Source organism: Zonotrichia albicollis, chromosome 5 (genome assembly GCF_047830755.1).
Source record: "Zonotrichia albicollis isolate bZonAlb1 chromosome 5, bZonAlb1.hap1, whole genome shotgun sequence".
Lineage (NCBI taxonomy): Eukaryota > Metazoa > Chordata > Aves > Passeriformes > Passerellidae > Zonotrichia > Zonotrichia albicollis.
Genome location: NC_133823.1, coordinates 2,202,277 through 2,223,689, shown reverse-complemented (window position 1 = coordinate 2,223,689; position 21,413 = coordinate 2,202,277). Strand labels below are relative to the sequence as shown.

The window sequence follows — 21,413 nt, the reverse complement described above, 5'->3', positions numbered from 1 at the left end:
ATTAAACCAGCTGCTGCTTATGATGCCACCATCCCTCCCACCCTGCCCCTTTTGAACAGGGAGTTGCGGCTTAGGGCTGCACCTTACAGGTCTAAATCGACAGAGGGGGTTGGGGTTTTTTCAAATAAATGCAAAATTGAGAAGAAATAAGCTGTATAAGCCAGCAAACACTATTAATAGGACCACAAAATGGATGAAGCAAGTTGTCTCCAGCAAGCCATGGGTTTCCATCCTGCCAGTAGGAGAGGTGGAGAACAGAAGTGGGAACATTTCTTCCATTTCCATTAGCTGTGACCTGCTGTGGAAATTAGTTCCCTTTCAAAGACTTTAACAGTAAAGATGCACAGCAATACTCTGCTCTGGGGAAGCCCTCCTGCACCACATAAATGGACCCAGAACCTCCCTGAGGGATCTCCACCAGGAATTCCTGCCCAGGATGGCTGGGGAAGAAGGTCAGTGTGCAGCAAAGGAGACCTGACATGGCAACACTCTGGATTGGTGACAACAGAAGACATCAGCTGTGGGGATTGCACCAAGGCTATGAGAGCCTGGAAAGGAGCTGGACTCAGAGGACAACAATCAAACAGTGCCTTGAACCCCACAGAAATGTGATTGTGAGAATTGGAAATGAGAAAATGAGACCAGTTCATCTACTTGAACAGTTCAGATCAAAAAAATATATATATATATATATGTTAGAGCCAGTCAGAAAATTTACCTTTTCTTAAGTCTATATAGACTTAGAAAAACATAAGGTTCTTTTTTAAGTCTAGTTTGAATCTGTGGTATTTAGATTAAAGAGGCAGAAAAACCAGCCTGTTCACTGTTAACTGCAGCTGGGGCACTGGCACATTGTCACCAGCCCCCAAAAGACAACACCACAAATTGCTGATTTACTGAATGCCAGCACAAATGAGCTCTGCAGCATCAAGAGAGGAAGTTTCCCACGAGGAAAACTCACAACACATCCAGGTCTCCTATCAAACTTTCATCTGAGGTACCAACAAGCCTGGGGATTGTGGAGAGTTTCCACCCTGTGGTCAGTTAAAGGCTGCTCCAAGGAGAGGTGGGAGCACAGAGGGTTTGTGGTTTGCATTCTGGATTTTAAGGTAAGTGACGTGCACACAGAGCACCCAGAGCAGTGGGAAGCACTGGCCACCAAACTGGAAACGCTGGCTGCAGTGGAAAAACAGAGTGAGTGCCTGGCTGGTGGCTGTTGCACTTGACATTCTGCAAAGCCCTTTGAGTGCTGCAGCTTTGCAAAGAAAGGGGGGCAGCAAGGGGCTCACAAACCACAGCTTCACACCGGAAAAGCTGCGTGCTACAGCCGCAACAGGGTCTTTTTCCCTCTGTTCGAAAAACAATGCTGGTAATTTGCCACTAAATTTTGAGGTCTTCATTGAAACTTTCCATTCTTGGTTATGAAAATGGAATGGAAAATTTTAATGCAATCCTCCAAGGGTTAGGAACAGGAAGAATGAGCAGTGCTGTGGAAAAGTCTGGTGTCACCCCTCAGTTGGCATCACTGACCCCTCACAGGGATCCAAGAGCAGCTGCTCATCCTCAGGAAGGTGGCATCACTGCCTGGCAAGGGGATGTCCTTGTGGAGCACCAGGAGATGCCATGGGCAGCAGAACACTGGGCACAGTCATTGTGGTGTTCACCAACCACGGCAGCACCGCTGCCCCGTCCCCAGAGGAGCTCCAGCCTCAAAACACTGGGGCACATCCAGGCAGGGTCTGCTATGGCTGGCACTGAGAAACTGGAGAGTTCTTACCCCAGGAAAAGGTCCCTGAGAGCTTTCCACAAAATCAAACATATCCAAAGCTCAGCATGTTCTGGTGCCTCAGCTCCCTCTCGTTTCCCGTTCCTTCTCTGTCAAATGGATGTAAGGAAAGAGAGAAAATGAATTCTAAATTCACCTCCTGCTAGCTCTGATCAAAACCAGGTGAATCCTTGTTACTCTTGTCATCCCTGCATGATTTTGTCTCTTGTCTCTTTGCTCCTGTCTTCTACTAATTATTTGACTTTAATTAAATAGAGATCTAAGCTGGCCCTAGTACATAAATATAAACCTCAGTCATAACCAACTTAGGTTGGAGTGCAAAGCAATCGGAGTCCTGTAACCTTAGCTGTGAGAAAAATAAAACTTATATGTAGGTTTGGGAGAAAAAAGAAATTACTTCTACTTTCTAATCAACCTGTCTGGTCTCCTGACTTCTCTTACATGATGCTCTGCAGAAGTAACTGGTTGAGTATTTTTACTTTTTCCTTAGTCAAATCATACCAGTGACCCTACAACAGAAATTACTAACTAAATTACTAATAAAACAATGCTAGTGTTCATTGATTTGGCTTAAGTCCTCAGTCAAACAAGGACAGTCTATTCTAAAGTCCTGTATAGAGGACAAACAGGCCAACCAGAACATAAAAAATTAAGGAGGTTCCTTAATTAATCTGATTCCCCACCTTCTCCTCCCAGTTTTAGAGCTGGTCATCAGTATTAAACTTACATTAACCAATCTAAATTATTTATACAGGTGTTGATTTTAAATCAGAGCTTTTTCCTAGAGGTCTTGTTTGTGTTCTGGAGCTTTTCCTAATCAAGTGATTGTCACTGCAACTTTATTTTTTGTTCTTTGCCACTATGCAAAATAGAAATAGCTTTGTACTACACAATGCCTTATCACAGAAATCAGTAAAAAAGCAATATGTGCCAGGTTTTGCCTTGCCTTTATAGGATATATTCATTAGCAGGGGAAAATGGGGCCTTGCCTGGAAATCAGCTCAGTCTGTGAGCAAAGAAGACTGAGATCAAGAACACCTCCACACAGAGGAGAGGAATATCTGGGCACCACTTTGGTACCCTGGGCTGAGTCATGTAAAATTTACTGTTTCCCAGAGACAAGAAAGAAATGAGATTTCCCTGTTAAGAAAGGCAGCAGCCCTTCCTGGATGAGCCTTTGAATGCACAGGTTCTGCCAGCACATCCAGCACCACATCTCGAGCACATGCACTGTTTGCTCCTCTGCAGCAGAGTGAGAACCCAGAACTGACGACATTTTTGTCCCATCCTCATTGGCCAACACATTCATTTCCATTTTACTTTTATTTCCTTTATTTAAGGTAGACATCACAAGTCTCCCAGCCTAACAAAAGCATGAATTTCACATATTTCAGCAGGCCTAACAGTTTTCTTCACTCACCAACATGCATTGAAGACCAGAGAAATAAACCCACTGTTTTCAGTGATTCAGCTCTGAGCCCCGTTAGAAACAGCATCAAACCCAGCAGCACCTACTTTCTGACAGATCCAGGTAAAAGGGGCTTTCTTTGCAGAGGGGTAATGGAAAAAAAATTAGAAAAAAATCAACAGGAAAGCCAGGAACAAAGAAAGAAATCAGACACCAGCCCAGCCCTTTGCAGGCTGGTAAAACTTGTTACTGTGTGTTTTTAAAGCTCAAGGAAGCATCACCCATCCCTATGTGCCAGCGGTCACCTGGAGGCAGCAGCAAGGGCCATTGAGGCACACAAGGGGATATTTTTGGCAGAGAGGAAACATTTGTGGTGAGAGAAGAGAACCACGAGTTGGTAAAACAAACAAAATGCAAAGCACACGCTGGACATTGGGTTCTCACACGAAGTTTCTGCTCACAGACCACCTGCCCTGCATGAAGAGTTTTGAAATTACAAGGAAGAAATAAACAAAGAAGAATTGCAAAGACAACAGTCAGGCACCTGAAGGACCCAGCTGTGTGCCAGCAGCACGTGTGCTTGGAGATGAATGATCTGTGTCTCTATGCCATAAAACACCTGTGTCCCACTTGCTGGGTGACAAAACAGTCTGGGCTCTGCCATCCACGTGAGACCCCTTGAGGGTGCTGAGGAGGAGGCAGAATCCCTGCCAAGAAAAGCAAAGTGAGCCTGCACCAAAAGCATGGGACTCATCCATAACTCGTGCAGAGCTGCAGCTGCTGTGGGTCCCCGGAGGGCTGGGCAGAGCAGGCTGTGCTGGCTGGTCCTACCTCAGCCATGAGCAGCATCAATGGATCTCAAGGGAAGGCATCCAGCAAAAAGCCTTGAGGCACCATTAAGGACTGATAAGGATGTATAAACTCTGGACAATTAATTTCTTCAGGAATGTTTTTTGTCCTCGGTACGCCGCAGATGCCGAGCATCACCTCCCTACCCAAGAGGGTCCTGGTGACATCACATCCTCCCCAAAGAGTGACACAGCCTCCCAAGCCAAGTGACAGAGATCTCCTCAGCTGCTCTGCACCAGCCCCAGGCACAGGCGCCCCAGGGGAAGATGGACACGTCTCCTGCCCTGCTCCTGCTGCTGGCTCTGGGATTCTGTGAGTACGGACACGGGGCTCTGCAGCCCCTTCACCGGGAGGGACAAGGAAAACCTTTCTACTGAATCCAAGACACTGGGGTAAATGATTAAGGGGGTAAAAAGCAAACCAGAAAGGCTGACCTTGAGGTGTGCTCAGTGAGTTTGGAAGGAAGGGTGGCATCACCTCAGCCAGCAAAGGGCAGCCAGAGGGGCGGCTGCAGCACCACCTGCACTGGGAACAGAGATGGATCCAATGAGGGCTTCCAGAGGGGAGGGAGAAGGGTGGGGAAAAAAAGGCTTTGCAAGAAGTGTAAATGGAGTCACTTCAGAGAAGCTGGGAAGGTGTAACGTCCCTGAGAAGACACTGGAAGGGCAGTACCCATCTCTCAAGCCCGGGATTGCTGAGCACCCTCCATGCACATCCCAGCAAGGACTCCAAGGAAAACTTCACATCCTCCAGACAGTGAGGTCTTCCCATTTGTACTCCCAGCCCATGGACAGGGAGGGAGGGAGGGAGGTATTCTCAGAGGACATTTTGACTTTTCCCAAGTGGTTCCAGCAAGGATTTTTCTCCTGCAGGCTGCCCTGGGATCTATGGCCAGAAACTTGAGATGAAGCTCAGGTCTCCCAAGGACATGGGGCAGCTCCGGGTGGGACAGAAGCTGGAGCTGGAGTGTCACACTGACAAGAGCCATGGGGCATCCTGGATCCGCCAGGACAGCAGTGGGACCCTTCACTTCATTGTCTTCTTCAGTTCCCTGTCCCGGCCCACGTTTGAGGGGGGACAGAAAACGTCCACACGCTTTGAGGCGAGCAAAGACAGCACGATCTATCGGCTGGCAGTGAAATCTTTCACACCACAGGACCAGGGCAGCTATTTCTGTGTGATGACTCTCAACCAAATGCTGCACTTCAGCCCTGGCCAGCGAGCCTTCCTCCCAGGTCAGCAACACCTTCCCCAGCCTCACTCAGCCCTGCCAAAATGCCCAGCACCTCCTGCCCGTGCCCTGTGTAAGCAGCCATCCCTCCACAAACCCCATTTCCCTGCTGCCTGGCCCAGGGCATCCTGTGAGCAAGCCCTGCTGCTCCTGCCAGAGCCTCCCTGCTCCCCCCCTCTCCTCCTGCCCAAAGGCAAACATCACTGGGCTGCATCTCCCACCTTCCCCATTCCACCCATGGCTCTGAGGGGAGAGCATTGAAGCAAAGTCCAGCTTTGCTCAGTTGCCCTCCTTCCTCAGCACATGCAGCTCCCAAAAGCTCAGGGGGCTCAGGCTTTGTGGGGATGGTGTCACAAAGTGAGAAACAAGCAGGCTGCAGCTCCCTCTTGGCCCTTGGGAGACCCTCCTTAGGGGGGTGCCCCTCCAGGATGGGCTCTGTGAAGTTCTCCTGGAGCTGAACTCAGGAGCACCTGTGCCCTGGCAGGTGTAAGAGAGCAGAAAGGCAGGAGAGATGTGTTCCATTGTGTTTCCCTGCATGCTGAATTAACCCATTTCACTTACAGCCACCACCACAGTGGCACCCAGCACACCAGCACCCACCACCCAGGGCAGCACCACTGAGGAGCCCAACCTCACAACTGCAGACCCAGGTAACCTGAATGCAGGGAGGGAGAGGGGAAGGGCTGGACCCTGCTTCACTGATACCAAGGGGGATCCTGCAGATATTTTGGGATTGGGAGGGAGATTGAAAATCCACAGATCATCTTTAAGGATTAAATGCTAATATTTCATTCAAACTAAGAATGGCTAAATCTGATGTAAAACATTTCAGCATGCCTGGGCACAGCAGGGATATGGGGAGGGAGGGGAGAGCCTTGGTGGCTGGAGCTGCTTTTAGCCCCAGCAGGAAACAGGAGAAAACTTTTGCCCATACATCCTCCCTCGAGTCCCCAGGAAAACGCTGACACCAGAAGTGTCCTGAGCACTTGGTGGACATTCCATCTTCTCTCTTCCTGCAGAGGGAAGAACGCAGGGAGATCTGAATTTCTTCTGCCACATCTTCATCTGGGTGCCCTTGGCAGGTGCCTGCCTCCTGCTCCTCCTTGCCCTGGTGATCACCATCGTGCTGTGCCAACGTGAGGCTCCCCACACCCCTCTCCAGACCCATCCCCACAAACCCTCTCCAGACCCATCCCTACAAACCCCCTCCAGACCCATCCCCACACCCCTCTCCAGACCCAGATCCATCCCCAAACCCCCTCCAGACCCATCCCTACAAACCCACTCCAGACCCATCCCCAAACCCCTCTCCAGACCCATCCCCACACTCCCCTCCAGACCTATCCCCACACCCCTCTCCAGACCCATCCCCACAAACCCTCTCCAGACCCATCTCTGCTCTGAGCCCCCCGCCCTGCCCTCAGGGACATGGATGTTCTGGCAGTCTGGGGAGGCAGCTGAAAATCAGAACACAGCCAATGCAAGACAAGGAGCACTGCTAAAATCAGTGTCTGCATTTTAATCCTCATCACTAGGGTTAGGAGGAGAAAGAATTATCAACTTAGAATCACACAGTCAGAAAATTATTTATGATGGAAAAGACTTTCAAGGAAGAAAAATAGATTAGAAAGGGACAGTACTTAACTTTAGCAACTGTCTGGGCTTATTTATGGATGTGTCACAGGTTAAAGCACCAGAGCCTGAAACATTCTGACCTAACAGAGTAAATCTGCTCCAGCACATGCTGAGAGCAGCATCTCAAGCTGGAACCAGATGAGAAACTTCATTACATTATGATCAGTGAAAAGCCCTCAGCTGCAGGTAATTTCTGCAGCAATTGCCAAGCCCTTCAGGATGGATTTTTACCTTAGTCTAAAATTAATGACTGGGCCATAATTAAATAATGAAATAATGAAACAATTAAATACTTAAATTAAATAATTAATTTATTTGGCTTAATCTACCCCAAAGTAACAACACAGAGGCTAGAATGGGGGAGAGCATTGTCACCTTGGGTGCGCGTGATGTGGCATCACTGCCACTCACCTGCTGCAGAAATTATTGCTGCTGAGGAATTTTCAGCAATGCCCCAAAGTTACTGGAGACAGAAAACAGAAATAATTCACCCTCAGTGTTCCCAGGCTGACCCTGCTGCTGCTACTCACCTCAAAGATTATTTCATGAAAATATTTTAAGTGCATTACAGGGGTAACACGAGCTGCAGCACCTCTCCCTGGCATGGTTTTCCTCAAAAATAGGCTTGGTTTATCTGTTATTAAAGATATCAGCTGCAGGGAGCACCAGCCCTACCTCACTGGAGTATTTCTTTCCTGACCTGTCCCTTGGCACCTTTAAAACTAAAACATTTTCTCTCTTTTCTTAGAAACCAGAAGACGAAGATGCAGGTGCAAGAGGTGAGTGACAGGCACTGGCATTTTCCTCCTCAACTTGGCAGCATCTCACCCCCAAGAAATGAAGGAGGCAGTGCCAAAAAGCAACCTAAAAATGCTTCATCTGATAGGAGATGGCTGGGAGGAGCCTGAGCAATGACTTAAGGGCCAAAACAGAACAGAAGGTTCTCCTGTTCTCTATTTTTGGTTTTGCTTGGGGTTTTTTATCTGTTTGGGTTTTTTCTTTGGTTTTACAACTATTAAGTCATTCAAATCATTGAGCTCTCACCCAGCAGCAGATACAAAACAGAAGGACAGGAGGTGTTTGTGGCAGCCCAGAAGCTTTGTGCCTCACCCAGTGCTCACAACTCACCACATTTCTGTGCTTCCAAAGCACTATTCCCAACTCGAGCTTGGGGGTGACCATATTCCATCCCTTCAGATGGAATGCCTACTCAGATGTGCCCATGGTTCCCATGGAAGTTCCTGCACCCCAAATCCCCCTCTGCACCATGCTGCACCAGGGTTCCTGCCTCAGTTTCCCCCCAGGCACTGAGGAGCAGCTGCTGCAGCCTCACAGGAAACCCCAGTGCAGACAGGGATGGATTGAGGGGTAACCCAGTTTCTGGGGCACACAGGAACCTTTTCTTCATGCCTTCCCTCCTGCCTGCCCAGCTCAGCCTGGGTGACGAGGAAAACACCATCAGAATGACAATTGCAATGTCCTGGTTTGGGAGAGGAAATGCTTTTTGCCCACACACATTTTGCTTCTGCAAATCGACCTCCCTGCAGCTGGTTTGTCACTCCTCCTGCTCTGAATGAAACCACTTCTGCAGACTCCATGTGTTGTCATTATAGTGCACGAGTTCTATTGTCATTACATTGCAAGGGCTCCACATTGCTGCAGTTTTGTACCTCCTTGATGTTTCTTGTAGGCATCTCCTCTGGGCACTGACTCTTCCTTGTCCTCACAGCAGCCAACTGACTCCAGTTCCCACCACTCCACTCTTTTATAACACTCTTCTTATTGGCCACAGCTGTGGCCTGTTAACATCAGGCCTGTTCCTAATCTTTAATAATTAACCCAGCTGCAACCTTTTAGGGGGTAAAATTACTTTCTATGCTACCTTTGTTTACCTATACTCTATTCCCCTACATTTCTGCACCCTGGGGCTTGTGGCAAGAGAGACACCAAGAAATTCCCATTACTGCCCAAAGGCAGCCAGGGCTGGGCTGGTGCTTGGCACAGCTGGGTGCCCAAGAAGCTTTGGAACAGCATTTCCACGCCTCTGGAGCCTCATTCTTTGCCAATCAAAGCATCTTTTAAACCAGATCATTCCTGTTCCCTGTTATACATCCATGGATTTTTAGTACAAGAGGTAATTGCCATTTAGTTCTCCAAATTAATACAGTCCCTCCCCAGCATTAGTAGGAAATGGATCCCTACAAATTTATTTTTCTTTCAAAGGCAGGTGGCATTTTTTAAACTGTCTGTAAAATGGAACAGACTGTCATTTTCACAGGGGATGTTTATCACACCCAGAGCTTTCCTGATCCTGCTCTGCCTTTCCAGGGGAGAAACAATAAGGAAGAGCGTTTCATGCAGCCTTGTTAAGAGAATGTTTGCATTTTTCACTTATCTCAGACCCTGTTGCCAGCTCTGTGCAAGGATGTTCTGTCTCTGTGGGGAGAAAAACACCCTGCAGAGCTCTCCCACTCTGCCCCGATGCAGAAATCTCCTCAAGGATGGCTCTCCTTCAGCAGCCCTCAGCTTGACAGAGCTCTGGTTTTAGCTATTGTACCGTATTTCAGTTTTAGCTCTTGTACTGTATTTCAGTTTTAGCTCTTGTACCGTATTTCAGTTTTAGCTCTTGTACCGTATTTCAGGTTTGATTTAGAGAGGAAATTCCTGCTGCTCTGAGCAGCTCCTGCTCAGTGCAAGGGAGCTCTGTGGAAGGTAACAGTGCAATTCATCCCTCACAAAGCTCCCCAGGATCTGCCCTGCCATCCCTGCTGCCAGCACAAGGATTCATTTCCCACCACCAATTAATATCCCCCAAAAAGGGGCGCCCAGTGCCCAACTCATCAGATCAGCATAAAACTCTCACTTGATGGAGAGCAGTCATTTTTATCATTTTGGGTGCAATTTGGCTGTCTGGAAAGCCTCCTTTCAAACTTCTCTGCAGGCAACATGTTCCAATAAGAAAAAATCTCTCTGAAATTATAATACCCTGTCTAACTCAAAAAAACCCCACAAACCCTTAGCTCTTCCTTCTTCATTCTTTTCTGAATGTAGAGAAAGGCTTAATGAGAGGACAGGAGTGTGTAAAAGTCAGAGGTAAATTTATAAAAGCCCAATTTAATTATTAATTAATATAAGAATTGACCATCCGTGTATCTTGAGAATACCCTTCTGTTATCTGTCACTGCTTGAAATGGAGGCAGGCCTTTCACCTGCACAAGGAGGATTTAGGAACACTCTGCAGCCTCCTCTTGGAGGTCCCTGGCTGCAGCCCAAGGCTAAAGGAGCCTTGATTGCCTTCTTGCTCCTCTCTCTTTATATCTGAATAAACCAAACCCTCTTTTCTCTCCAGACCTGCAAACGGGAAACCTCCCACCAAACCCAGGACGCCAAACTAGCCCAGATCAGCATCTGCTCCTCCTGGCTGCTGGATCTTCTCCTGGGAGCTGTCAGCACAGAAATCCATCTCCTGCCTTATCCACAAGGCCACAGCACCTCAGCCACTCTGCCCTGGCAGGTCTGAGGAGACGAGAGGGAGCACGGACACACGGACACACGGACACACGGACACACGGACAGGGAGCAGCAGTTCCTGTGAGCTGCAGGGTCAAGCAGAGCTCCTTCCATACCCTGAGCTCCTCTGGGCAATGCCAGGGTCAAGCTCAGCTCCTTCCTAACCCTGAGCTCCTCTGGGCAATGCCAGGGTCAAGCACAGCTCCTTCCATACCTGAGCTTCTCCAGGCAATGCCAGGGTCAAGCACAGCTCCTTCCTAACCCTGAGCTCCCCTGGGCAATGCCAGGGTCAGGCACAGCTCCTTCCTAACCCTGAGCTCCCCTGGGCAATGCCAGGGTCAAGCTCAGCTCCTTCCATACCCTGAGCTCAAGGCTCTGTGTGATTTCCTCCCAAAATGCAGCCAGAGGTGCCATTTGCTACACAAAGCCACAGAAATAATTATTTTCCTCACTCAACACATCTTCTTGTTGTGGTGCCTCTCTCCTAGGGCTTTTGTTGTTTTGTGTAATGGAATACAAGACTGCTTTGAGAAGCTAAATATTGATTCATTGCCTTACTTTTGAGGTTTTTACAGTCCTGGGGGCTAAGGTTCACTGCTCCCCTCACATTTGTTCTGCTGCTACCTCTGATCCCATTTCTGCAGGAGTTTGGCCTAAGTAAGGAAAGTGGGATTTGCTTTCTTGCTGAGGGAAATGCCTGAGTGATTTTAAAAAACAATTTTGTCACTTGTTTTGGTTAAGCAGGTTGTTTGCCATGCTGATATTTTGGGGACATGTTATGGACTACTGTTCTGTTTTTCCAGATCTGTATTTCATGTAAATATTTCCTTAGAAAAACTGAGATATAAAATAAAATTATTCTAGTCAAATTCATGACCATTATTTCTTTCTTTCTTTCTTTCTTCGGTTCCTAGTCTCAGAAAAGCTAAAATCCTTCAGAAAGATAATAAAAAGGGGCTGAAAAAGTCTTGGCTAAGGGAAAAGCCAGTGATTAATGCACCATCCTGAGCATTAGGGTGCAGACTTCAGCTTCCAGCTTACCACAGCCTAGAATCATCTGAAGTTATCTTCCCAGGGATTTGTGATGGGCCCAGGAACACTCCCACATCCCAGGAAACTGCCAAGAAGGTGCCTGAGATAAAGAGTCTGTGGGTACTCTGGAATTCTTGTCACGGGGTTGATAAAAACCTGGCCAAAAGAGGAGTGGAAGAAACCCTTTGATAGTCTCCTGCTCTGTAAACAAGATGGGATGGAGAGAAAATCAAAGAAAAACAAAGTTCTTCCAAACTTACTTGTTTGTAAGAATGAAAAGAAAGAAAAAAATCAGGATTAGATAAGTGTACCTAAACAATAGCAAGCAAACACTGAATGGCAATTCCACAGAACTACACACACTGAAAATAAAAATAACAGAAAAGCTCTAACATTGAGGCTATGAGATCAATTTAATTATTGGGTGGTTTCTTATTGAATTAGTGGGAGCTAAAAATTTTCTCTTAAAAAGTTATAACTCCAAGTGTTTCTGCCAAAAAGCTATAGGTCTTTCCTCATATTCTCATGCTCACATTTCACATTACACATCACACCACGCTCCTGCAGCCCAGGCACAGGGGCAGGGAGCTCCTGCTCCCTGACCCCACACCCAAGAGATGAAGGAACAGAAGCAGGATCTGTTTGCTCAGGGAATTGTTATTTGTTTCAGAGGGCTTGTTTGTTATTTCAGAACACACCTGATCACCTTCAAGCCCAGTGCCCAACTCGGGAGGCTCTGGGAGGGCTCAGCACATCTGCACACTGATCCTGCAAGCCAGCTCTGCAGGGCACAGCTCACACAGCCCCAGGGACCCCCACACATCCCAGCAGCAGCTTCCTCCCCTCATCAGCACACTTTGACACAACCACAGCTCCCAAAGCACTTTCCATAACTCAGCTGGCGGCAGCAGCGCAAAGAGCGGCGCCTGTTTTCTGACAGAGCCAGGAACCAAGAGGCTTCTTGGCAAAGGGTTAACAAAACAAAAAAAGAAATTAAACAAAAAAACCTTACACAGAAAGGTAATCAATAGGAAAGGCTGCATGTGCAAAGCTCCAGAAATGTCAGCCTTTGCCCTGTGCCAGTGGTCACCCAGAGGCAGCAGCAAGGGCCACTGGAGCACACAGCGGGCTCGGGCAGGACGGAAGGAACCTGTGGTGAGACCAAAGAACCACAAGCAGATAAAACAAAGAAGCAGCAAATCACAAATTCTGGATTATAAACTAATTTCTTCAGAAATTCTTTTTTTCTTCAACGTTTTGTCACAGAGGTCAAGCACTGTCACTTTACCCAAGAGGGTCCTGATGATATCACATCCCCCAAAGAGCAGCGCAGCCTCCCAAGCCAAGGGACAAAGTGACAGAGTGACAAAGTTCACCTCAGCTGTGCTGCACTGTCCCCAGGGACAGTCACAGGAGAAGATGACTGGGTCACCTCATGCTCTGAGTATCAGTCCCAACAGCAACTGCATCAAACTCAGCAGCACTTGGCTTCTGACAGATGAGGAAAAACAGAGCTTCTTTGCAAAGGTGTAATAAAAATAAACCCTCACACAGAAAAGCAATTAACAAGTTCAATCAAACACCAGCCCAGCCCCTTGCACTCTGGTGAAATGATTCTTTCTAAGCCTGCAAAGGTCCAGGAAGCATCACCCATCCCCATGCGCAATCGGTGACCTGGAGGCAGCAGCAAGAGCCCTCTCTGGTGAACCATAAAAGGGTTTTTTGAAGAGCAGAAGACCCTGTGGTTAAAGAAGAGAACCATGAGTTTTAAAAACAAAGAAAAGGCAGAACACTCACTTGTGCAAGGGGCAATCTCAAGAGGTTCCAATTCTGAAACAAACTGCCTTTCACAAAAAGGCTTTGGCTGAGCAATAGCAAAGAAGAACTGAACAAAGATGTGCAACAAGAACAACAGAGAAGTACCCATCAGTGTGCCAGAAACCTGTGCTTGGAGATAAACAACACACATGGATCTACACCAGGAGCACCTGAGCCACTGTGGGCTCTGCAGGCACACGGGACTCCATGAATGTGCTCAGGAGAAGGAGGCAGAATCCCCGCCAAGAAAAGCGTGCCAGGGTCTGCACCAAAGGATGGGGCAGTTCTGTGTCTCCTGCACAGAAGCTGTGGGGAGGGAACTGATCCCACCTCAGCCATGAGCAGCATCACTCCGGATCTCTAGGAAGATCATCCAGAAAAATCCCTGAGGCACTTCTAAGAAATGATGAGGTTAAAGGGACCCTGACTCTGGACTTGAACTGAACGCATGCTGGTGTTGGGGTCCTGGTGACATCACATCCTCCCCAAAGAGTGACACAGCCTCCCAAGCCAAGTGACAGAGATCTCCTCAGCTGCTCTGCACCAGCCCCAGGCACAGGCGCCCCAGGGGAAGATGGACACATCTCCTGCCCTGCTCCTGCTGCTCGCTCTGGGATTCTGTGAGTACGGACACGGGGCTCTGCAGCCCCTTCACCGGGAGGGACAAGGAAAACCTTTCTATTGAATCCAAGACACTGGGGAAAATGATTAAAGGGAAGAAAGAAAACAAACCAAAACTGCTGACCTTGAGGTGTGCTCAGTAGTTGTGAGGGGAGAGGCAGAATCACCTCAGCCAGCAAAGGGCAGCCAGAGGGGCGGCTGCTGCACCACCTGCACTGGGAACAGAGATGGACCCAATGAGGGCTTCCAGAGGGGAGGGAGAAGTTTAAAAGTTAGTTTGCACAGGGAGCTTAAACAGCTTATCACTTCAGAGAAGCTGGGAAGGTGTCATGTTCCTGAGAAGACACTGGAAGGGCAGCACCCATCTCTCAAGCCCGGGATTGCTGAGCACCCTCCATGCATCATCCCAGCAAGGACTCCAAGGAAACCTTCACACCCCCAGTGAGGTCTTCCCTTTCCATTTGAACTCCCAGCACATAGAAAAGGAGGTTTCCTCCCTTCCTTTGACTTTTCCCAAGTGGTTGCAGCAAGGATTTCTCTCCTGCAGGCTGCCCTGGGATCTATGGCCAGAAATTTGAGATGAAGCTCAGGTCTCCCAAGGACATGGAGCAGCTCCGGGTGGGACAGAAGCTGGAGCTGGAGTGTCACACTGACAGGAGCCATGGGGCATCCTGGATCCGCCAGGACAGCAGTGGGACCCTTCACTTCATTGTCTTCCTCAATTCCCTGTCCCGGCCCACGTTTGAGGGGGGGCAGAGAACGTCCACACGCTTTGAGGCGAGCAAAGACAGCACGATCCATCGGCTGGCAGTGAAATCTTTCACACCACAGGACCAGGGCAGCTATTTCTGCGTGATGAATTTCAACCAAATGCTGCACTTCAGCCCTGGCCAGCGAGCCTTCCTCCCAGGTCAGCAACACCTTCCCCAGCCTCCCCCAGCCCTGCCAAAATGCCCAGCACCTCCTGCCCGTGCCCTGTGTAAGCAGCCATCCCTCCACAAACCCCATGTCCCTGCTGGCTGGCCCAGGGCATCCTGTGAGCAAGCCCTGCTCCTCCTGCCAGAGCCTCCCTACTGCCCCCCTCTCCTCCTGCCCAAAGGCAAACATCACTGGGCTGCATCTCCCCACCTTCCCCATCCCACCCTTGGCTCTGAGGGGAGAGCATTGAAGCAAAGTCCAGCACCACCCCCTCCTTCCTCAGCACACGCAGCTCCCAAAAGCTCAGGGGGCTCAGGCTTTGTGGGGATGGTGTCACAAAGTGAGAAACAAGCAGGCTGCAGCTCCCTCTTGGCTCATGGGAGACCCTCCTTGGGGAGACCCCATCCACACTTGGCTCTACAAAGGTCCCCCAGAGCTGAGGCCTTTGCTGTGCACAGGAACAGCCCTGCCCAGGCTGGAGAGCAGAAAGGCGGCAGAAGTCTGTTTTATTTTATTTCCCTACATGCTGAGTTCATCCATTTCACTTACAGCCACCACCACAGTGGCACCCAGCACAACAGCACCCACCACCCAGGGCAGCACCACTGAGGAGCCCAACCTCACAACTGCAGACCCAGGTAACCTGAATGCAGGGAGGGAGAGGGGAAGAGCTGGACCCTTGTCCACTGGTACCAAGGGGGATCCTGCAAATATTTTGGGATGGGGGGGGGAGAGTGAAAATCCACACAGCTTTAACAAAGTTGGAAGGATTAAATTCCATCATTTCATCCCCCATAGGAAAGGCTAAGGATGATGTAAAAAGCATGAGCATATCCCATGCCTGGGACACCAGGAACAGGGGGAGGGAAGTGAGAGCCTCAGGGCCCAGGTCTGCCTTTAAAAAGTCTCATCAAAGGACACAGGAAAACTTTTGGCCACGTGTCTGCCCTCCAGGTGCCAGGAAATGCTGCCAGCAGCAGACCATCACTGCAGGCCCAGGGGAGCTCTGTGCCTCCCTGGCAGCTCCCCTGGCTCCACCAGAGCTGGCTGAAACACCAGCTCTGAGCACCTGGTGGACTTTCCTTCTTCTCTATCCCTGCAGACAGCAGAATGCAGGAAGACCTGGATTCCTCCTGTGTCGCCTTCCTCTGTGTCACCTTGGCAGGGCTCTGCCTCCTGCTCCTCCAGCTCCTGGCCACCACCATTGTGCTGCATCAACTTAAGGTTGCACCTACTCCCTCTAGGTGAACCTCAGGCCTGAAACCACAGCCCTGTCCCTGAGGATGTGCTGCTGCTTTGGGAGGTGTGGGATAACAGGACACAGTGCAATAGTCACTGCCTGGACACCTTCCAACAAATCATCCTGACACTTCCTGAGTGCCCTTCCCCTCCCTGTCCAGCCCTTTCCCAGGATTTTGTAGGAAGGAGGTGCAATGATCTGATTGCAGCATCAGGGGTTCCTTCCCAACAAAAGGCCATATGTTTTGTATGGGAAGCATTGCCTTGAAAATGTATTTTCTCCATTCAGTGTCCCTGAATGTGACATGTGACACACACCAAAATTAAATGCATGAACACTGAACAGAAAGCTGCTCAGAAAACTGAGCAAAAGCATTCTTCTGTATTGCAGTCCCTGTAAACTTTGTTGTTCTTCCAAATTAAATTACTACCTCCTGACCCAGAGATTAATTATTTATTGCCTGTTCTACTGCTTGGGAGCCTACAGAGGACAGTCCTGTGGGGAAAAACAGGACATGGGTATTTAAATTCAAAAAAGCATTTCAGTAAGATGAACACATTTACAACAAAGTCCTTGCTACTGCATGGAATGCTAACACAGGATAAACAGAGAAAAATAAAACCCCAAGCAATAAAAATATATATATTTGGGCATTGATACCTGACATTACTAATAGTGATGCTCCACTGTGCAGTGCTGCACAAAGACCCCAGTCCTGAAGCAATATTGATCCAGGCAAGATTGATGCAGTGAAGAACTGGGAGAAGGGAATCTGGGTTTGGGTTTTTTTTGTCATTTTGTCAGGTTTGCTTGGTGTTTTTTCTACAGTCTTTCATTTGCATAGGAAATCAACCTCTAAAAAAGAATGACAATGCTGACAGTGGCAATTACCCCCCTGAACACAGCTCCAAATCCACTGCACAGTGAAATCTTCCCATTTTTGACCTCCAGTAGCACTGCAACAGATACCATGAGTTAGCATAAGCCTGTAAGGGAAGGGAGTTGAAAAGCAAATCCAGCTCTCCACCTGTGGATTTTCAGTGGTCCTACATGTTTGTGGACTGCTGTCCATCCCAGGGGGTAAAACTTGTCCTTCTGTCTCTTACACATGGTTTTCTATCACTGAGCTCCTTATATTTTAGTATGTTTTACAAATACATCCAGTACACTGCACTGAACTGCTCTGATTCCACCTTGGCTGCAAAAGCAGCACAATCCTCTCTGCAGCAGGTCAGAAGGCTGAGAGGAGCAGAAGAGCTTGGGGTGAGCACCAAAACAAAACCCTTTGGGAGGCACTGCCCCAGTTTCTCACTGAATACCCCAAAAATGACCAAGTTCACCACAGAAGCCTCCAGCAGAGGCAGTGACCCAGCACAGCTCTCCAAACCAACACTGACTCTCCTTTAGCTCTTCCTTCCACACAGTCCCTTGATCAGTTTGTGTTCCAGCTCAGCTCAGCTGCACCCAGCACTGCACCTTGCATTTAGAGGAGCCTGTAAAGTTTTCCACCAACACGTAGACCTGATGAACAATATTCTCTATAATCCACTTACAACCTGGATTTTCTTTAGAAGGCTTTGCAGCCCTACTAATAAGGTACCAGTAGAAGGCAAACCCAAAACATCTCTTGCACTAAAATGTTAAGAAGCAATTGCAAATATGAGTGCAGCAGTGAGAAGGGAAAGTGCCAAGAGCAACCCCAGCCCTGCATGCACACACCTCTAGCAAATCATGCAAGTTCAGGGCAAACTGGCTGGGTTTGTGCTTGGGTGGCAATGTCTGGGCAAGGAGCCTGGACTGCTGCTTGCACTAACAAAAAGAGAACTGGCTGAGCTGGAGTGCAGAGCAGCAGCTCAGAGGTGTTGGCTGTCAGTGCCTGCAGGGAGCTGCTGTTGGACAGGCCCTACACACCTGACAGCACAGGGAAGAGGCTCCAGTTCCAGTGAGCTGACAGAGCAGGGTGCAGGCTGGAAGCTGTCACAGGGCAAGCTGGACTCTGGCATGGAGAGTGACATTCAAACTGCAGCACAAGGAATGCATTTGTTCAGAGGTCAAGGTTACCCAGCTGCACACTTGCTCCAAACTAACAATGGAGTAGCTCATAACTCAGGATCTGAGGGGCTAAAGACAAACAAGCCAGGAGTTAACACTGCATGGTGGGGAGAGCAAGAGCTGGTGCACAATTTAAGCATAACCTCAACTAATAAAGGAAAAAAAAAAGAGTACAAAATGATTGCTGAAAAAGTCTATGAAGATGAGAAAGGCATCAGATGCCCCCAAAACAGAGCATCCAGAATTTGTTGATAGACCTCTGCTTTTAGACCAGAGCTTTAATTATTCAGTGAACTTTTCTGAGAGAGAAAGGATTTTGATAAATAAACTCCAGATATATAATACAGCCAAGGTTACCCCACCAGAGCCAGTAACTGGACTGGTCACTTAAAGTCAAAAAGCTTTGTCTGTCCAAGTATTTACAGATGACATGTCACAGGGAAGTAACCTAAGCTCCTCCCAGGCTCCTCAGACTAATCCTGTGGTGCATTTTGTGCAAGTGCTTGGAATCCACCCCCAAAACCATGCCCTTGCAGCTGCTTCTGCAGCATTCAACACAGAAAATCAAAATAAGGCAGGAAAAAAAGTACAGAAACCTCTTGGAGAGCAGCAAATAGGCAGTGAAACAACCTCCCTGTAAGCAGGTTTCTTCCTTCATCAGAACATGCAGGGTCAGCACTGCCTATCCATCACCACATTCCCATCCTGAGCTGTGCTGAATAAATTGAATGCCTGTAAATTTTTGTCATGGGAGATCAACCACATCTGTTTGTGTTCCACATTCCTGGAAACCTCCCACATAACTTAGAAAGCTTGGAAAATAGTGGATTTGCTCTTAGTTCTGAGGAGAAAGAATTGTCAGTAAAAATAGCTACATTCATGTTTTTATTTCCTCTCCCCACAGGCAAATGTCTCATGGATGATGCTCAAGAACTGAACTGAAACATTATTTACACCTTCCCCATCCCCTTTTTCTCCAGCCAGAGGAAAAGTCCTTGCCATAACCTGACATTTAGTAAGAAGAAAGAAACCAACAGCAGTGTCACCAGGTCTGAAAATAAACACCAGGCAGAGGAAATGCAGGAGAAAAGGGGATCTCCTGTCAAAAGCCAAACTCAGGGAAGGTTTGCTCACTGCAGCCCAGGTCACAGCACCCACCAGGCTTTGCTCCAGTCTGCACTGCTGCTTTCAAAAAATGAAAAGTTTTCTCCAGAAAGTGAAAAGTTCTGAGGTGGAATAGGAAGTGGACAACACCTCAGGGCTTTTGCATTTGAAAACACGGATACAGCTGCCCTGTAAAAATAAGTACAAGTCAGTGTGATGTGAAATCCCAGTTCCTACAAACAGACCCAGCAGGACCCAGTACGAGCTCACAGGAGGCTGTGAACAGCTCCAGTTCCTGTATTTCTCCACAGGACTGCTGGCTTAATGCAAACTTGGAGTCATGGAGAAAGATTAGGCCACTCTCATCTCACACAGGTACATTTTTGTAAAGCACTCATCCTTTTTACATATCAAGGCTTGAATTAAATTCAGAGTAGTGATGTAACACCACATTGCAGTTTTACTCACTACAAATCATTGCTGCCAGACTTTTTTTTTAAATTTCATTTCAAAAGCTTCTTTCCCTACACTTCAGTCTCCTACTCACAGAAGGAAAGGAGGAAGGGGTGGGATGGATTAAGGACCAGGTTATCCCTCCCTGCCCCAGAGACACATCAACCTCTGAAGTGATAAGCACAGAAAGAAAAACTGTACCTTGCAGTGGGCAAACAAACCTTGCAAGCAAAATCTAACCCAAACTTACTGCTTTTACCTTGGCAAGCTGGCTCTGAGTGATAAGTTTAACTTCAACCTTGAATTTTAGCAGCAGCCATCCTGTAAAGCAACAAAAAGGATTCAAAGCAACAGGATGGAGACAGGTCTGAGCTAACAGAGATCAGAGGCTCTGACTCATTACTGGGAACACACAGCATCCACTTCAGCTTCCCCACAGGAGCAGACTGAAATCAATGTTTCCACAGAGGAACATTGCTTTCAGGAGGAGGATTGTTAGTTCATCCATGCCTAGCTGCAATGTGCAGTGCTGAGGTCACAGCAGGAAAGGCCTTAATTAAAAAATACTTCAGAGAGCAGACGAGCATCCAGAGTACTAACAGGAGGTGAGGACATGAACTTTGTGTAAATGACAACCAAAAATGAACAATACCTGTGAAGTTTAAAAGGTGCTACTTTCCTTTCCTACTCTTTTGAAGATTTGATAATGCATTATAACACAAGTTAGACCTGAAACACCACAAGAACACATCACAATACATTTCCTATTTAAGGTATTTGTAAAAATTCAAATCCAAGTCTATTAATAGACATTGAACTGACAGTGCAAACAAGCTGCTGGTATGAAAATCAAGTTATAAACACCCATTACTTTCAAAGCACCCATAAGTTAAGCTTTATATAAGCATGGTCAAACAATTCTTGACTGGGTGCCCACCCACAGCACTAAGTTGGGTGCACTTGCACAGGGAGGAGCAGCAGTGCCAGCCCAGCACAGCCCCAGCAAGACAGGCTGATCTGGACACAGACACAAACACACTGAGCGTCCTCACTCCCACCCTGCAGCACCCAAAGGCACCTGGCACACACAGGGCTACTTCAGGGACCAGTCCAAGGCTTCACAATCTGCTCCAAAAGTGAAATGGAGACACATCACAGGCCCCACTGCAGCTTCCAAATCAAATCCATTTCTCCTGTGGATATTCCCACCCCACGAGGGACACTGCACATGTACCAGATGCCAACTATACTTCAGGTATGGAAACCAGAGTTTTATTCACTCTTCCCCTGCAAGCCTGCTCTCCAGTTACCAGGAGCACAGCAGGCAGTAGCAGGAGAGAATCCACATCACCTCACAGGGCAAACTGGATTATTTGTGCCAACCACAGTGCAGAACTGCTTCCCAAATGCCCAGCAGAGCCTCCTGCGAGGGTGAGCACACGCACTCTCAGTACTGAACCGTGAGCAGCATCTGCTGGTGCAGCTGCACAACTGCAGGCAAGGATTTTTAAGTATGACCGGGAAAGAATGGCAACGATCTGGTGAGAACAGAATTTTTGAATTAGCTATGGATCCATAACATGATATTTAATAACCAAGGTGAATTTCTACCCTATTTCCCATTTCATAGCTGTTCCATCCTTGGGCTCTAAGCTATCAACATTTACTGGTGTTGACACCAGTGCTAAAACACCATCAGTGTAACACAGAAAGATGCAGCACTCAAAGTTCAGGCTGGCTGTGTGGGGGTTTGTTA

At 48.1% G+C, this 21,413-nt stretch overlaps 2 protein-coding genes across 2 annotated transcripts; both read left to right on the top strand.

Annotated features, from left to right (window-relative positions):
- The first annotated feature begins 3,706 nt into the window (after window positions 1-3,706).
- CD8A (CD8 subunit alpha) lies at window positions 3,707-11,312 on the top strand. Its single transcript, XM_074540525.1, has 6 exons — window positions 3,707-4,355; window positions 4,916-5,278; window positions 5,838-5,924; window positions 6,294-6,410; window positions 7,658-7,688; window positions 10,259-11,312. Exons 1-6 carry the CDS (start codon window positions 4,310-4,312, stop codon window positions 10,302-10,304), a joined length of 690 nt encoding a protein of 229 aa, XP_074396626.1. The 5' UTR covers window positions 3,707-4,309; the 3' UTR covers window positions 10,305-11,312.
- A 2,459-nt stretch (window positions 11,313-13,771) lies between these two features.
- On the top strand, window positions 13,772-16,664 carry LOC141729082 (T-cell surface glycoprotein CD8 alpha chain-like). Its single transcript, XM_074540527.1, has 3 exons — window positions 13,772-13,889; window positions 14,438-14,800; window positions 15,360-16,664. The coding sequence occupies exons 1-3, from the start codon at window positions 13,844-13,846 to the stop codon at window positions 15,614-15,616; spliced, it is 666 nt and encodes a 221-aa protein (XP_074396628.1). The 5' UTR covers window positions 13,772-13,843; the 3' UTR covers window positions 15,617-16,664.
- Window positions 16,665-21,413: the final 4,749 nt, after the last annotated feature.

Bases quoted from the DNA above. Each gene is read 5' to 3' on its own strand.
- CD8A (XM_074540525.1), top strand. From the start codon at position 4,310: ATGGACACGTCTCCTGCCCTGCTCCTGCTGCTGGCTCTGGGATTCT. The intron at 4,356-4,915 runs GTGAGTACGGAC...TTTCTCCTGCAG, and splicing joins GCTGCTGGCTCTGGGATTCT to GCTGCCCTGGGATCTATGGC. The intron at 7,689-10,258 runs GTGAGTGACAGG...TTTTCTCTCCAG, and splicing joins CGAAGATGCAGGTGCAAGAG to ACCTGCAAACGGGAAACCTC.
- LOC141729082 (XM_074540527.1), top strand. From the start codon at position 13,844: ATGGACACATCTCCTGCCCTGCTCCTGCTGCTCGCTCTGGGATTCT. The intron at 13,890-14,437 runs GTGAGTACGGAC...TCTCTCCTGCAG, and splicing joins GCTGCTCGCTCTGGGATTCT to GCTGCCCTGGGATCTATGGC. The intron at 14,801-15,359 runs GTCAGCAACACC...TTTCACTTACAG, and splicing joins CCAGCGAGCCTTCCTCCCAG to CCACCACCACAGTGGCACCC.